The 18,295-nt window shown below is 39.7% G+C and overlaps 1 protein-coding gene across 2 annotated transcripts in view; it reads right to left on the bottom strand.

The window, feature by feature from the left end:
* Positions 1-18,295, bottom strand: part of PTPRO (protein tyrosine phosphatase receptor type O) — a 199,646-nt gene that overhangs the window by 53,904 nt on the left and 127,447 nt on the right. For both annotated transcript variants that reach the window (XM_034781855.1, XM_034781863.1), the window contains exons 7-11: positions 17,008-17,207; positions 15,083-15,203; positions 12,492-12,685; positions 9,566-9,677; positions 1,382-1,533 (exon numbers count right to left, since the gene is read on the bottom strand). In XM_034781855.1, coding sequence (XP_034637746.1) covers positions 1,382-1,533; positions 9,566-9,677; positions 12,492-12,685; positions 15,083-15,203; positions 17,008-17,207 — 779 coding nt within the window. The remainder of the gene's footprint in view (positions 1-1,381; positions 1,534-9,565; positions 9,678-12,491; positions 12,686-15,082; positions 15,204-17,007; positions 17,208-18,295) is intronic.

Here is an 18,295-nt window from a genome sequence, read left to right as displayed (position 1 = left end):
GCATGCCCAGAATTCAAATTGAACCTGGAGCTGAATGTGCTTTGAGGTTCAAAAAGAGTGTGAATAACTATTGCTCTATTATTTTTAATGTCCAAGCACCTCTCCCATTTCCCCAGTTGCCACTGAAACAGGAAGCAGAGTTGATGATATGCCATTAGAAAGGTTGTTCCCATCGCATTTCTACCCCAGCTACAAGCAATGCACATCAGAAACCTCATGATAGTACCCATCCTCTACCAATTGTGTAATCATAACCACCTGGAGAAAGAATATGTAAACTATATTGCCTGCAACTAAAAAGGAAACACAGGCATGTTTTTGGGTTAAGTCACTAGTAATTAAAAATTGAAGGAACATGTCAGGTCAGAAATCATATAATTCATTTATTTTAAGAAATATTACTTGTTTTACTGATAGCACTTTATATGATTAAAACTGTGGTTACATTTTTAAATTCTCACTTAATTTTACCACATTTGGTGTTATTGGTTTCCGTTGTGCACATTAAAATGAGCCTGCTTGGATTAGCTTTCTATTTGCAAGAGTAGATCATACAAGGTGCTAGTCAGCCACAATTCCCAATTCATTTTATGGTTATAATGGGAGCTCAGCACCTCAACATATCAGACACCAAATGGTTGTTTCACTTACTAATTCTCATGATCTATCTCAATGCTCCTAGTCTGGGGTAGCAAAAACAGAAGGGAAATATTTTATTTTTAAATCATGAAACAAATCCATTATGTTGGGTGAGATTTACCCCTGTTCCAAGAGCCAGAACAAAGTCTATGCACTACTCAAGTCCCACTTAAGGTATGTCTTCACTGCTCAGTTAACCCAGGGTCCTACCCAAGTTCAAACCCAATCTCCACCACCACCACTCTCCATGCGCAAACATCTCTGACTTGGGTTTGGAAATGCTGAAAGCCTAGGCTAGCTGATCCAGCTGGGATATGCCTCAGCGCTGGTTTAACTCAGGCTGGAACCTGCCCATTTTGCAGTGAGGATGCAGACTAAATCATTTAAGTGTGGATAGTCCTCCAATGCCCTTCCCACAATTCCCCTAGAAGAACAGACAAGTTCTCCTGAAATTGATATAACTGACGGGAAACTCATTCTTTCTTTAAAAAACAAAAAAAACAAAACAAAACCAAGAACGACTTTATTTTGAAGTCTTAAATGGGTTGTAAAGGGTGCATAGCCCTTATACTGGCTCTCTGCAAAGGGGTACATTTAACCCACTGGGATTTGTGGAAGCTTAATCAATCTGACCATAGTTTGTAATATGAAGTTTGTGTATTGAACATGACAACTTTTTTTTAAAACATTAGAAAGAACAAATGCGCAATCATGAAGCTTTAAAAATCCTATTAAGACTTACGCTCTTTTTGATTTTTTTCTTGCCTTCAGCAATGACCATCCAGTGCAGCATCCTGGAATGAGACAGGTTGGTCCCATCATCTCCATATGTCCAACTGACATACAGCAGATTGTTGAAATATTCGACTGAGGTGATCTCTGGTGACACTGGGGCTGGAACAAGAAAAAGATGTTACAAACAAGATCTAACTTAATATATAATTAAGTCCAAAAATTAACCTTAGCTACTCACTGCCAAAGGGACTTTATTGGGAGAAAGAGCGTAACAAAAAAAATTAGACATGGATAAATAAGACTAACACCTATAATTGCACTAGCTCTGCATTGCTTGCAGGTATAGTTGGTTGGAAAACTGAAAAGTTTCCACATAAGAAGTCTTGATTAAAAATCTCAGTTGAAAAACATTGGAAGTTTCAAACCAATTTGAAACACAAACTTTATTTCAACTCCACATTTAAAAATGAACCTAAACATTTAGTTTAAACTTAAAACTTTTCAACTTCTTTAAAAAAATCTGAAATGAAACGACATTTTAAGTGAAAAATAAATGAAAATTTTCCTTTAGAATCTAGTTTTCTACTTAAAGCCATTTCATTTCAGTTTCTGCAAACAAAAACCACCTTTAAAGTCAGAACAAAACTGCTCGGTTTGTTAAGAAATGTTGATTAGAAACAGAAATTTTCACTTTGAAATTTCCTGTGGGAAAACTGATTTTTTTTAAATCAAAATTGCCATTTGCCTGCAAAACAAAAACAATGTCAGTTTTGAAAAAAACAGCCCTCCCCATTTTCAATAGTACAACTTTCTGCATAAAAATGTTGACTAACTCTATTCCCACGCAAAAAGCCAGCGCAAAGCCTGTGCATCACTTAAGTCCTCAAAATAAACTTTATGGGAAAATTAAGTGGAGTAGAGGCAGTGAGGTGAACTCCAATGATGCCTTAAAACCACAACTGAGCCCACAGTGACTTCAATGACATTGTGTGGGTACAACAGAGTAGCATATTATTCAACGGGCATAGTATATTTTTTGGGAACTACATGATGAAAAAACCAAGTTCTTGCACTTTGTAAAGCCATTTAGACCATGCAAAGGGAGTTCAGAGTGAGTTTAACACACTACCATTCTGATACAGTGCTTTTTACACTCATTTCATATAGGTGTGAATGTCTACACAAGGCACAAGACTGTGGAGAATCAGAACCTAGACTATTTTTAAAGTGGCCACAGGATGTCACTGTTGCTGTCACAAACGTAGCTGAGCATATACATTTTATCTTGCATTTGAACTTTTGACTCTAAGAGGAGGACAAAGGTTTTTGAAGTGGAAATTTAGGATGGTAGCAAACACAATTTTAAGCAATTTTAATAGTATTTATTATAGAACTTCTATCAAGTCCCTCTCAAAACCCACTTCTTCCATGATGCCCACAACAAATGAATTTAAGACGTCCCCCCACTCTGGATTGCCCAGTGCATCCTATTTTTATGTCTATCTGTCGGAGTACAAGCTTTCCTAGGGAGGAACTGTCTCTAGTTGTGTAATGAGCAATCTGAGTGCATTATTGAAATGAAATAAATGAATAATAATGGTAATAATTCTCTCCTATTTCTCTCTCAGCACGGACAAGATCATTTGTTTTCTTTTTTGTGTGCATTCAAAATGTTAACAGATTTATAATGAAGAGGAAGCAAGATATGTAAAAAATAAACACACAAGAAAGAGAGGAAATGGAAACTACAAGCATCCATATGAAGGAACAAAGGACAACTTCCAAATAAGAACAGACATGACTATACTCAAACACATGGTGGTCCAACCATCTTAGACCTATACATGCTGCACTTTATCATGATATTTATTACTAACTAGCTTCAAAGTGCATTCTGTCCTCCATCTAGATAAACAGCTTTATATTTTAATATGAATGTTTTTGTTTGTATTTTTAAATCCCACTATTTATAGCAATGCCATTAAAACCTCATTAGTTCCCTACTTTGCAGTGTTTCTGGTGTCACAGTGTCGCATATAGTAAATACAGCAGGGTATCACAGTTGCTGCAGGTGTCTGTGGTGCTGAATGAGGGGGGTTATAAGTGGTGCATTTACTTATATACATTCTTGAAGCCTTACAACTTGTCCTCTCCAACACGGGACTTCAGACCAGAGGTTGCTGGAAAGATCTATGTCATCTAGTCATGTTGTATTCTTTTCACATTCCAGCTGCAGTAGATCACTTAAACGGCAATCCTGCAATGAGCTCCATGCAGGCATTAATTTCAATTGGGGTCCACATACATGCGGCACTGTCTGCATGGAGCCTGTTGCAGGATCTGGGCCCAAGACCAGTGATTATCTTTGTGTTTTAGAGTAAATGGTATGTTGAGATTTCCAGGCTACAAGGTTTAGCCTCTCAGCAATCAGAGAAGCACACAAGTTTGGTTGTAACAGCAGGAAAAGCAGAAAAGGAGAGGCTTTTTCTTTAGAACGTCAGGCTCAAACTGTGCAGAGCAAGTAATATTGTTAATAAGGATACAGGAAAGGCAAAAGTGTTCAATAAATATTTCTGTTCTTTATTTGGAAAGAAACAGGATAATGTATTCATATCACAGGAGGAGGAGGAGGAGGAAGTGCTTTCTAGTTCATTTGTAACTAAGGAGGATATTAAACTGCATCTACTAGGAATAAACATTTTTAAAGCATCAGACCCGTATAACTTGCACCCGAGAGTCCTAAAAAGAGTTGGCTGAGAAGATCTATGGCCCACGATGTGAATTTTTAATAAATCTTGGAATACCAAGGAAATTCCAGAAGAGTGCTAATGTTGTGCCAATATTCAAAAAGGGCAAGCAGGATGACTGGGTAATTACAGACCTGTTAGCCTGACATTGATCCTGGGCAAAATAATAGAAAAGATAACACGGGATTCAAATTAATTAAGAATTAAAGGATAGGAATAGAATTAATGTCAGTCAACATGGTTTTATGGAAAATAGGTCTTGTCGAATAAATCTGATTTCAATTTTTGTATGAGATTTCAGGTTTGGTTGATAAAGGTAACTGTATAGATACAACACACAGACTTTTGTAAAAGCATTTGACTTAGTACCACGTGACATTCTGATTAAAAATTAGCACTATACAGTATCATTAAATCACACATTAAATGGATTAACTGACATTTCCAAATGTAGCTGTCAATGGGGAATCATCACTGAATAGGGGAGTTTCTAATGGGGCTCTGCAGAGATCAGTACGAAGCCCAACCCCATTCAACATTTTCATCAATGATTTGGAAGTAAATATACAATCACTGCTGACAAAATTTGCAGATGACACAAATACTGGCAGAGCATTAAATAATGATGAAAACAGGCAGAGTGATCTGGATTGCTTGGTAAACTGGGCCCACTCAAACAAAATGAAGTTTAATATAGCCAAATGCAAAGTTATATATCTAGGAGCATGAATGCAGGCTGTACATACCTACGGCACAGGGTATCCTGGAAAGCTATAGCTCTGAAATGGATCTCGGGGGTCCACGGTATACAAACAAGTCAAGACGTGTTCCCAGTGTCATGCTGTGACAAAAAGGACTAATACAATTCTTGATTGTATACATAGGGGAGTAGGAAGTAGGGAATGATTTTACCTCTGTATATGGCATTGGTGAGACTCATGTTGGAATATTGATTCTGGAATACATTTTAAAAGGACGTTGAAAAATTGAAAAGGGAGTGTACAGAAAAGAGCCACAAAAATGATGTGAGGGCTGGAGAAAATGCATTAAGTGAGAGACTTAAAGAGCTCGAGCTGTTTAGCTTATCAAAAAGAAGATTGAGGGCTGACTTGATTACATTGTACAAGGGAGAAAATAGCAGGTACTAAAGAGCTCTTTAATCTAGTGGAGAAAGACATAACAAGAACCAATGGCTGGAAGTTGAATGCAGACAAATTGAAATGAGAAATAAGGCACACATTTTTAACAGTGAGGGTGATTAACTGTTGGAACAAATGACCAAGGGAAATGGTGGATTCTCCATTTCTTGGAGTCTTCAGGTCAAGACTGGGTGCCTTTCTGGAGGATATGCTTTAGCCTAACACAAGTCATTGGGCTCAATACAGGGGTAACCGGATGAAATGCAATGTCTGATTTTCTGTATAATCACAGGCCAAGATGATCTAATGATTCCTTCTGGCCTTAAAACTCTCTGAATCTATGAACTCTATGAAAGTTCTTGATTTTGGAAAGCATCTAACTCAAGGGAGAGAGTACGCAAGAGGTTAATTCATTTGTTTCAGATTGTGTCCATGTTTACTAGATAAAAACTTGATCCATTTCTCCACTGAAGGCACTGGCAGTTTTTCCTTGTCATCAATGACAGCTGGACACAGCCCTATGGCAGATGAAAATTTGTAGTAACCCTTCCACGGCTGAGTTTTGTTGCATCTTCTGAAAACACCATATTGAAGAGTCCGGACCCCACGGGGGCACTTGCACTTTAAAATCTGTCCTTGAAGCACAGAACAAAGGTGTGGAGAGACATATTTCTTCCCTCATGCTTGGCTGAGTATATTATGTAGCAACCAAATGGTTAAAAAAGTGACTTCATTACACTGACACAGAAAATGGGTGAGAAATGTTATCAAAGAGTATTCACAGGACTCTGGCAGTCACTATTAATTTTACAAGTCTTATGCCCAAAAAATCATTGACAATAGAGCCCAAAGCAGTTTGGGCAGATGTTTCAGGATGGGATTTTGCCATTGACTTCAGTGCAGCCAGGATTCAGTGATTATTTTTGTCTGACAGCTAAATCACGCCTATCTATATTAGATCCCCTACAAGTGGTGCTCACTGAGCTGCCTCTGTAGCACCATCTCCACAACTCCCCCACCTAACCTCCAGACCAAGCAGAAGTGCCTGAACAGTCGGGAGTGGATGGAAAATACGTGGGCTAATTTTAATGACAAATTTTTACTGCTCTTAGCCCAGCTAGGAGAAAGTGGGTTCTAGTTGATCTTGTGCAGGATCAGAATTATTCACTGCTTTCCCATCAGTTACACAGGTGCACTTGCGCTACACAATGGTGCTCTCCAGACTATGCAGAGGACATAATTTTGCTTTACAAAATGGCATTCTCCATGTGGTGTGACCTCACATGCACTGAATGTGTGAGGTCAGCCCACATGGAGAATGCAATTTTGTAGAGTAAAATGGTGTCTTCCATGCAACGTGACTTTTCAAAAGCTCCAGAACACAGTGTTCTGGTGCATTCTGGCTCCACTGCACAGGAATTCCCGATGTGCTTGTCCCTTCACTGTCCTCTGTCAGGCTGATCCAATCAGTAATGTGTTCCTGGTGCTATTTATTTATTGTTGCATTGCTTTCAGTGTATTTTACACTACTCTCCAAATGTTAAATTCTCATTGAAGAATGCTTTGCAGATTTCAAAATGTCACATGACTGCACACTGCAGAAGTTGTCTGGGGGAGCCAGAGGTTTGGGTATTGGGGTAAGAATCATTTAGGGTTTTTTACATCCAGGAAGCTAAGGGAAATCGGATTTGTTTTCAGTATTCAGGTGGCAATGGAGATTTTTTGGTCATGGGGAGAAAATGTATATTTTCCTTCCCTTCTCATTGCGTGAAAAGTTGATTTTGATGTGGTTTTAAATTTTGGAGGGGGAAAAAGGGCATTTCCTCATTTCCCACCACAGCATCACTTGACAGCAGCTAGATAATTAGAGCTGGTCAGAAATTTATTTTCTCTTTCTGCAAAAAATCTTGCTGATTCCCCCCCCCCCCACCTCCCATCAACATTTTTCTATAGGAAATATTTCTTTGGTTTCAGACAAACATCCAAAAGGAAAGCAGACATTTTCCATGAAAATTTTTGGTGTGTCAAAAATCCAATTTCCCCAGTTATCAATTGGCAGTATGGATGGCCCTCTGCTCCCCACTTTCAATATCTGCCACTACATCCAATCCATTAGCTTGATTTTTCTGCTAAATTGAACTTAGAGGTGTTAACAATGGAAGTCTGATGAGTATCAAACAACATTATTTCACTTCTGATCCTTTTAGTAGAAATATCAAACTAACATTCTTGTCATTGTTGGACACAGTAGCAGGTACTGGCTCAGGGTATTGCAAGTCCCCCAGAGTAATTCAATTTTGCTTCTGCCATAATATAATTTTTGTTTCGGAGGAATAGTACCTTATTATTAATTATTTGTATTGTGATAGCATGTTGAGGCCCCAACAGATAGAGCCCATCATGCTTTACCATGTACACACAAATAGTAAAATATGCTCCTTGCACTGAAAGACTTACAATCTAAATAGACAAGACAGAATAAGGGTGGGAGCAGAAAAGAGAGGCACTGAGAGGTCAAGTGATTTGTCACAGAACAAGTCAGTGGCAGAGGCATGAACAGAACGCAGGTCAAGTGAGCGTTGGTACATCCATTCCAATATTTTGGAAGGAAGATATTGAAATAGATGGACCAATGGACCATCCACTCCCATAACCTGCTTCCAAAAGTAGTCATTAACTGAAGCTCTGGGGAAGGCAACCTCCTTCTCCTTTAACACATCTTTGATCCACCTGGCCAATTATGTATTGCTGCACAGTTGGTCTGCAAACACTCTAGTTGAACTTGTATAATTATTATTAATCATCCTAAAATTACACAACCCTTGTTGAAGTCCATCCACAGTATTTCATTGGCTTTTTTAAACTGGAACAACTTTTTAAACCTATTTCTGGGAGGTATATAGTGTTCCCAAAGGCAATATATGTTTACTTCCGCTTTCAACCCTGAAAGTGTTACCTAAAGGGTGGTGGCCTTGTCAATGGGAGTTGATGGTGTTCAGCATCTCCAGTAGTTGCTCACCATCTTGCAGAACTGAACCCCAAGTATCTGAGTGGGGAGTGAAGGGGCATCAACCACAGTCAAGGACTCATTGGGAGACAATGAAGCCATCTGAGGATCTGGCTCTATGTGACTTGCCCAAGGTCATAGAGGTAGCCTTCCCAGTGTCAGTCCAGTGCCTTGACCCCAAGACTATCCTCCCCGACCCATCCCCTTGCAATGAACAGAGGCAACACTTGTCAGCAAAGACCAACTGGGAGTGTGAAAAAATTGTAGCACAAAACATGGCCAGCCTAATTTTGCACTAAAATAAACAGCCCTACAGAATGTTAACTATTTATGCTGTAATAAATGTCACATAGCAATTTAATGTGTGTGAACTGTAGGGTGTAGACTTAGATACCATGAAGGGGAAAGAGGTGGGGAGAAAAAAGAAGGACTTGGGAACAATAAAAATATACTTTGTTTAGTTTTAGGTCCCATAGTAACTGAAATACATTAAATTTACAAAAACTCCCTTAGCTGGTCCATAATAATATAGCTCCCAGCTAAAGTGGAATCCAGAGTTAGAACAATCCTTTGTCTTGGCTGAATAGGCAAGTTGTGTGGGCCTCTGATATGTTTCCTGACTAAACTTGGTCTTTGGCTTAGGCAGAGGCCTGCTCTAGCCTGGAAGCTCACAGGCTGAATTAGGGTAACCAGACAGCAAGTGTGAAAAATCAGGACAGGGGGTGGGGGATAATAGGAGCCTATAAAAGAAAAAGACCCCAAAATTGGAACCTCTGGTCACCCTAGGCTGAGCAAAGCCTTTCAAGGGTGGAGCAAATCTTTCAAGGTTGGGCAGGCTTATGTCTAAGCCAGGCTTCTAAGCTAATGTCAGTCAAAGGCTAAGTCTTCCAAAGCCAGAGCAGGCCCCGTCAACCCAAGATCCCAGAACAGACGGAATCTTTCAAAGCTGAGTCTTTATAACTCCTGACCCCTGCCCTCTCTTAACTCCAGCCAATCAGCAATCATTCATCACAATAGAGCTACACGAATTCAGTAATAACGTGGGCAAAACTAATGGTGCATAAAGGTATAAGCAGAATCACTGAAACTCATGGGGCAGATCAGCAATGAAATGATGTCTGTAATGAATCAAAACAACCTTCACATTTTGCCCTACAAGGCTTTAAAATTAAATTCTAAAATGCCCCTGCACAAATATTTACAGGTGAACACCACCATAATCTTCTTAAATATGTTTCCTCAGAACTCACATTTCCCCTTGCACTTCTCCATCAACCACTTGCCATGCTGCTGCTTACCTGTTATGTAGCTGATGGTAGAACTGTCACAGCAGCTCAATTCTGGGTCTCCCCAAGTCACCATGGTAACCCGAAAGTTGTAATACCAAGCGGGCAATAGATTGGCTATTTTCTGTAAAGGGACAGCAAATGGCAAGTCACTGCTCAGTAAAGATTTTGTCAATGTAAAACATGACTGCCACTTGCTATAGAATAGATTTACTGCTGCCACAATGGGTACAATGCTGCTGACCTGAGTGGAACAGTGCCCACTTAAATCTGTGGTTAATCTAGCCCATTTTGAACTTTTAGATTTGTAAACTCTTTTCAAAGAGAGAGAAAAAAGCAGGGCTAAATTCTGGCAGATGCTTGAAAAGAAATTTTACTCTTAACCCTCTTTTCTCCCAGAAAGGAATGCAATAATACATTAAAAAAGCTACAATAGCATGGATCCATATCCTCTTGCAAGACCGCTGCCATTCGTACATTCCATTCCCATGAATCATTTATACCCTGATCTTGTACTCACCCTAAGGATGTGTGTGCCTTTACTCCAGTGAGTACACCATTGCGCACAAGGAAGCTATTCGCTTGAGTAAAGATATTCATATATGTAAGTGTTTGCAGGACCGAGGCTTTAATTTGTGCAATGGGCTATGCACAGAGACCATTTCCTAGCCATGGCAACCATATTGTGTACAAACATACAGGTGGGAGCAGGGATTTGCTCATGTCCCCACACTCTCATTGATTTCTAGAGATGGTCCAAAGTTTTGTGATGGAAGTTTCCTGTCAGAAAATGCTCATTAGGCAAAATCAAGATGTTCCATGGGAACACGTTGATTTCAATGAAATTTCATTTAAAAAAAGTAGAACTTCTTGTTTTGATTTGTTGTTTCAAATTTCATAATATAAATATTCTCTGTTTTTCTGTCATACTCAAGACAAGGGGGGAATTCAACCCAGAATATTTTTAACTACATTTTCATAAAACCATTTTTGATCTCAGGCAAGTCAATATGTTTTTTTTTAGGGTTTGTTAGTGTTGCCCCAGAATGCATGATTCTGCAATATCACAGATGCCAGAATGGTAATGGTTATAGGGAAACTTCAGGGGCAGTCTTATAATGGTGCATTGTTGGACATTTCTAGTGAACCCCCAAAAGCCAAAGACTTAAAAGACTGAAAATAATGTTATAAAGTTAGTTAAACCATAGTGCCATGCAGCCTCATCAGATATGGGATTCAACATTTATTATTTAATTTTGCAGTTCATCTTTAAGAAACTTTCACTTTCATTTCAACAGTATAGTGACAGCTAGGCTTAGCAGAATTCAATTTTCATTTTCTTACAATGTTGACAGACAACATCAATGTTTATTTTTAAGCATTTTTTGGAATTTTAGCTATTTAAATTTTCACAGTTGTGGGAAATTACATGGGGAGTCAGAGAGTTATTGAATGACAGCGGACATGGAGATTAAAAAGCTAAAGCTTTAAAACACACCAATTGTCAACATCTCACATCAAAATATACAAAATAAATATCCTTACATCAAAGCAATAAGTTCTTAAGTAGCATTCTTCTTACTTTGCCTATCTGTAAATTTAAATTATCGTTGATGGAAATATTTTTTCATCGTTGTGTGTGTGTTTGGTGAAATCCACATTTACCAATAAAAATCTAATCCTTCCATGCAAAGATTTAAATTGAGATAAAAGAGCTCTAACTCCTCGTCTCTGCATGTACCTCCCATCAATATCAACTAGAATTGCACAAAACAGTGGACAATATTACTTGTCAACCATCTTAACTTTTGAACTTCATATTAAATGTCATTATTTCTAAGATCTCTTGGGTTTTACTCGAATTCTGCTGCATCATGATAATGACAAATTAATTACTCATTTAGTAGTTTATTTTGCCTTCTCGTTTCCTTAGAGTTTTACATTTTAAATTTAGAGGTGCATGCTCAATTCCAATTAAACCAGTGTTACTACAATGACTACATGAATGGTGTTATGCATGAGTCACAAATGATTATAGTTTTCAATAGGAGCAACAGCTATTGCTATCCTTGTTTTTTTCAAACTCAACTTTCTGAATAATTATCCTCTTCAGATGAAATTGTCTATGTTTTTTCTCAGTCCAAAGGTAAAGTTTTAACAAAATTTATCCATCCCCCCTTGACAGCTAGAAAAGTGTGGAGGGGGGAGGAGGGGGGCGCGGATGGGGACGAAGTGTACACTTCTGCTGAAAGTCCTGAATCTTGCAAAGCTTTATGCATATGCTTAAGCACATTTGCAGGTTCAGGGCCTTTAAGTCTCTTTTGGCATGCACATAACTCAAAAACAAAATATGCCAGATGGCTCACTGACATTATCAATGCTAGCTATGTAGATGGGGCTTTATGCTATTTCCTCATGGAGATGCTACAGTTGCAAAAGTTTTTGACCACACAACTGTGGAAGTGCACAGTAAATTCAGTGGGGAGAGGTTAATGTTTAATTCTGTAGGGTCAAGTCCTCTCACCTTGAACACAGCCCTAGCAAATGAACTTTGCACAGGGAAGTCCTGCAAGGACTGAGGCTGTGAAGGAATCTGCCTTGAAGTCTTGGAACACCAAACACCCATGGGCTACAGTGCCATATATAGCCACTGAACCCACCCACACTCCAACGGAGGGAAGGTCCATTTACTATCCCCTTACTAGGTATACAATTAATAATTTGCACATGCATTAACTTTACCATGGTTTTCTGGCATTCCCTGGGGAAAATCTCTCTCTAATATCACGGTAAATCTCTCTATCGCATGTGGAAAACATCCAGGGTTTAATGGAATCTGGTGTGTCTGCTGGTCAGTGGGCAAAATCTGAAAGAAACATTACCAGGAGCAAGCACCATACATGCAGGTGTGGGTGATAATCTGTAATGGTTACTTTACCACTGATGCAGTTAAGGAGACAGTAGCTGCAATTTCATAGTAGGTCGTCCACTCAGAGGTCATCGTTGATGGGTTGAAGTAAAACATTTCTACAACATATTTCCTGAACACCCCAAGGTAAGGCCTGTTCCAACTGAGAATCACAGCTGTAGGTCCCAAAGGGTAAAGCATCAAATCCTTTATTCCAGTGGGTACTATAAAACAAGAAACTGGGGTTATTCACATCGTCATTAGCTACTACACACATTTTCACAACTAGTTTTCTCTCCCCTTTAACCATCTATTCATATTTTTGGTCCATTCTGGCAATAATTACTCCCATGCATATGCCTAACAGCTTGGTTGGGACTCCACACAGAAGTAACAACTTGTAGCATTGGTCCCTTGATTCTTATAGGCCTAAACTTTCAAAAATGACTACAGATTTTGGGTTCTTCCATTTTGGGGTGCTCAACTTGAGATGTCTTGAAGAGATCTGATTTTCAAAGGAGGATGCTCAGACCTTTTTTGAAAATCAGGATCCTTTAAGGTGTCTCAATGTAGGTAGTCAAAAACAGAGGCATTAAAAATCATGATACTTGTGAAAGCGTAGACAATAATAAAGAATACTTTCACGTCTATTCAACCGTCCATGGAAAATATCCGAAAGTGCTTTACAAGCATTAGTTAAGACTCAGAATGCAAGTGTTATTATCCCTGTTTTATAGACGGTGAAATTGAAATAGAGAGAGGTCAAGTGATTTGAACAAATCTCTCACACAGCCAGACTCTGCAAGCTTTATTCACGCTGGAAAGCACTTACTCAGATGTGTACTTCAATGGGACTACCTGCTTAAGTAGGTATTCCTCAGCATGAGTAAAGGTTGCAGAGTTTAATCCACTCTGTGTAGGTGCCAGAGCAAAGAATAAAACCCAGAATGTCCAAATGTATAACAGTGCACAAAATCATCCATTCCCTCATAAATCTATCCTTTCAGCACCTTCTCAGAATCTGTTGATATCTTTCTAATGAAACTATGACATTGAGGATGAAGAGGAGAACTACGTTTTGTAAGTGTTATTTCTCTTATTTTTGCTTTAGCCTTAACCACCACCAATAATTTCACCAAACCAAACCTTTTAAATAGGAATTTGAATTATGAATTTGCCCTTGTTTGAATGTGTCGCACATTATTGTTTGATTCCATGACACCCTTAATTTAGTTACAAAATCCAGATTAGAAGATATGCCTAGAAATGGCCTTTGGGCAAGAACTTTTGGGTTATGGGGGGTTGGGTGGGGGGAAACTTAGAGAAGTTTACCTCTTTTTTTTTTTTTTTTTGGTTTAGCTTTTCAAATAAAAGCAGAAATTTGAAAATGTTTCAAGTCTTTACAGCTGGTGAACAAAACTTTAGCAGCCCAAATATTTGTGAAAAACATGGGAAATTTGTAAAATATGCCCAATATTTGATATTTCTTAGAAGTTGGGCACAAGTTTTCTCTAATAACCTCCCCAAACTGCCCCCCCCCATTAAAAATACCTTCTCACCAATTTATAGACTATTTATTTGGACATATTGCCTTAGACCCAGATCCTGCAATTGGCAGTGTGTAAGCAGACTGCTTGGAGTACATGGGCTCTGGGCAGGTCTTATTTAGTTAATTTTGTCATTTTCTCTTTTTTCCTTCCATCAAGGACAGTGCGTAATAGTTTGGAGAAGAAACAAGGAGCCCTACTTTCTAGTCACCTGCTCTCTTACAAGGCATACGACAAGCCAGCGACAGAACCAGGAAAAAACCCCAGATCTCCTGAATCTCAGTCCAGTGTCTTAACCACGGTGGCACACTGTATCCCTTACGGGGCATTTTCTCAGAAAACCTGGTAGCTTAAAGTTAGGTTCCTAAATCCATGTACAAATTAATGGCTTAATTTCCAAGGTGCTGAACTACTCTCAGCTCCTACTGAAGACACCAACTCTCATGGATGCTCCGCACCTCTAAAAGTGACACTATTTATTTAGGTTCTTAAGTATAAATATAGGTCCCTAACTTCAGCTCCCTCATTTCTAAATCTTAGACATAACTCCTTGTATGTTGGAGTGAAAGCCTAACCCTCTAATAGGCTGTGTCACTCTTTTCACTGAAGACACCTTCAGATACCTCCTGCACTTCTTCCCATCCTCAGTAATGGAGTTAAACACATGAAAAATAAACTATTTTAACCACCAACATGGCAAGCATACCCAGCAAAACATGATACACTTCTGAACAGACTCTGGATATGTCTACACTGGGGCTGAAGGTGTAACTTCAAGCTGGGGTAGATGTATCTGTAGCTTGGATCAAGCTAGCACGCTAAAAACAGCAGTGCAATCCCGGTGCACAGGTGGTGTGATGGGCTAACCATCCCAAGTACAATCCCATCTGGAGTGACTAGACTGTCCAGCCACACTGGTATTTTCAGCTTGCTAGCTTGACAAGAACTAGCGTGGGTATGTCTACCCGAACTAGAAATTACATCTCCTGCTCCAGTGGAGGAGCACCCTAAGAGATTTAATAGATAAGCTGTTCAAAACAAAAAGTCAGTTTGAATAGTAGACGCATGGGTTACCAATGGCAAATGTAACAGGATCAGAAGGAGGTCCAACCAATGGGCCTTTGCGTAAATAAATCACAACCTGGTACTGGGCACCGGGAACAAGATTTTCAATGATGCTGTTGCTTGAATTCACCTATCAGAAGGGGAACAAATAAGATACAAAGTATTCCTTTGGTGAGTAAGAAAGAAAAAAGAAGGGCCGAAATAGTACTCACCTAGCTGCATTTCAGCGGCAAAGGACATAATTCTGAACCTACTGAAGTCAATGGCAAAATGTTGATTCATTTCAGTGAGAACAGGATAGTCAAATGCTGAGATGGGAATTGTGATTGCTCAGCCCACTGAGCTCACTCACGATTTGACCCAGAGAATGTAACACTCTTTATTACTGCAGTACAAGGTCAGCCATGACAACAAGGAGCCATTTACATTGAGTATGTTGTATGGTAATGAGACTAGAGCACCAGATTCCTCTCAGGTGTAACTCTGTGTTTACATACTGTGGTTTCAATAAACATCTGAAATTACTTTGTGGCCATCTAATTCATCTGCAGCTATGTGAGCTAAAGGCAATATTATAATAGTATTCTAACCTCATGAGAGTCAAGGTATCAGTTGATTGCATGGGTCAGAAAGGAATTACCCTCTCCCACCCCTCAAGTACAGCACTGTACAAATTAGCTAGGGGGCTTATGGATTTCTCCCCCCCCCATTTTGAAGCATCTGGTACTGAAGCATCAGCATAAAAACCTCAGCTCTGAAACATCAGATACGGGCCAGGGCCAGTGCCAGAGGCAGGATGCTGTCTAGATGGTGGATTCAGTCTGATTCAGTAAATGTACAGAGCAGCCTTGGGAAAAGTATCTTTTACTGCATCTTTTCAGTGAATAGGGGAAAGATGTTTTTTCACCAACAATCTTAGCGCAATTTCTAACAATTTGTATTACCAGCATGAAATTGTTCAAGCAGCTGTCAGCCTGAACAATGTTTTACGACAGTGGAGATGGTAGTGCAACTGTCAATCTAGGGAGCTCCTTTAGGAAGGTAGGATAGCTTTTATTTATAGGCAACGGGAGAAGGAATGGATGAACTCTGTACCAGGTCTTACTTCTTTCTGCTCACCAGGCAGAATTCAAACAAATGGCCATCAATAATAGAGGCAGGAGAACCTGGCTGAGTTCTGGTTAGAGGTGGGCAAATGTTCAATGAAAATAGTTTAAAAAGCAATACAAATATTTTCCAAGCAAATTCTCAGTTTTTATTCAAATAAATGGTTATGAATACATTTTTGCAGTGCTCATGAAGCTGTAATGCAGGCCCACATTCTAACCACAAAGTTAAATTAACCCAAACCAGAACTTCTTCCTCTAGTCTACCTCAAGGTTTTTTGTCATCACATCATAAACCACTTCTGGTGGACCTGAACCCACAGAAGTCTGAATTCGTATTGGCTGGGATGCAGCTAGAACACGGGCAGTTTGGATTATTTGTACTTGCACCCTTTACTCAGATCTGTCACTACAATGGCCTGAATTGAAACCTCAGATCCCATCATCCTCAACTTTGGGGACATTCAGAGCTAGATATTATTCTACATGAAAAATTTAGCCCCAGTTTAAGAAAAAACTTATGCATGTGCTTAAAGTTAAATATACATTGAAATACTTTCATGAATAGGAATGGACTTCAGCACATGCTTAAAGTGTTTTAATGAATCAGGGCCTTATGGATGGTGTCTTATCTCTGTTTAGACTTGTGTCACTGCAGTGTTTTGGATTATTGTCGCAATAATGTTCATAAGTGTATAACATCGCTTGTGGACTGATGGATAAAATGTTGCTTCGTACACAACCCAGTGAGCACTATTATAAGGCGATTTACTGAATGTATTTCTTTTTCTTACTGTATTTGAGGAGTCTATATTTTCTGCCCCTTACCTCGGTGCAATAATGCTTTTCAAGTCTTTGACTCTCCTTTTGCTTCTGGCAGGTCAGTGACACAACAGACACTATCGTGTTGTTGCTGCTGCTGTTTTGTGAAGACGTCCAGGACATTAAGGCAGTGGTAGAACTTAGCACAGTCACACTCACGTGCTGGGGCTTTTCTGTCAGTTCTTCAATCCATTCCCCTGTCGGACCTGAAACATTCCCAGAGAAGAACACATAAGGCAGGCCAAATCCCTGGCTTTACCCTGTGCATTTAGAGTGCCTGCATTTGTGTCTTAAAACATTCTGCTGTTAGAAGTCAATTTCATGATAGTGAAAGGTGCTGAATTGACAGCCCTTTACACCGACAGACCCGGGACAGAACTGACAACAGCAGCAAGAGCTCCCCACACTGCCCCACCAGTAAGATTCACTGCTATACTACAATGTCGTTTGGTCTCCATGCCCAATCAGCGCTTGGTCTCTGCTGCGGAGATGGCCCATTAGTGCCAATAGCAACAGGGAATTTTGTGATACGGACCCCAGGACACAAACAGGACTGAAACCACCAATTCATTTCAGTATTTGTAGATCAGCACAGACAGGAGAAGGGTCATCAGGATGTCTGTGTGGTCACCGAGTACGTGTAGGGGTTGCAGCTCTTATTCTAAGCCCAGGAACTTGAACAGTGGCTGTGCAGGAACTGCAGAGCTTCCCCCATGCCCTGACCACAGTTTGGGAGTGTGTTCCGCTCCCCAACTTCTGTACATTTCACCACGCAAAGCCCAATTAGCTAGATAAACTGGGAGGAAGGGGTAATTTCTCCCCATGTGCTTCCTGTGGAAACCTCAGTCTTGGCAGGCCACCAGAAAGGCTTATAAAATCCACCTAGAATACTAAGAGTCTTGAGTCTTTTGGGATTTGAGAGGACAAGCAAAGAGCACTGAACAAATCTCTGTGCTGTCCTACAGGCTTTCAAAGCAAACTGAAAACAGCATTTCATAGAATATCAAGGTTGGAAAGGACGTCAGGAGGTCATCTAGTCCAATCCCCTGCTCAAAACAGGGCCAATCCCCAGACAGATTTTTGCCTAAGATCCCTAAATGGCCCCTTCAAGGCTTGAACTCACAACCCTGGGTTTAGCAGGCCAATGCTCAAACCACTGAGCTATCCCTTGCCCCCATTTGTTCCTACATGTACACATTTATGTGTGTTTTAATACAGTACAGTTAAATGTAAATGTGTACATCCAAGAACAAAGAATATAGGTCATACATACATAGGGAACTCTATCCAGGGA

This window comes from Trachemys scripta, chromosome 1, assembly GCF_013100865.1.
Source record: "Trachemys scripta elegans isolate TJP31775 chromosome 1, CAS_Tse_1.0, whole genome shotgun sequence".
Taxonomy (NCBI): Eukaryota; Metazoa; Chordata; order Testudines; family Emydidae; genus Trachemys; species Trachemys scripta.
The sequence above is the reverse complement of the archived record's forward strand: the minus strand, read 5'-3'. Positions and strand labels throughout refer to the sequence as shown.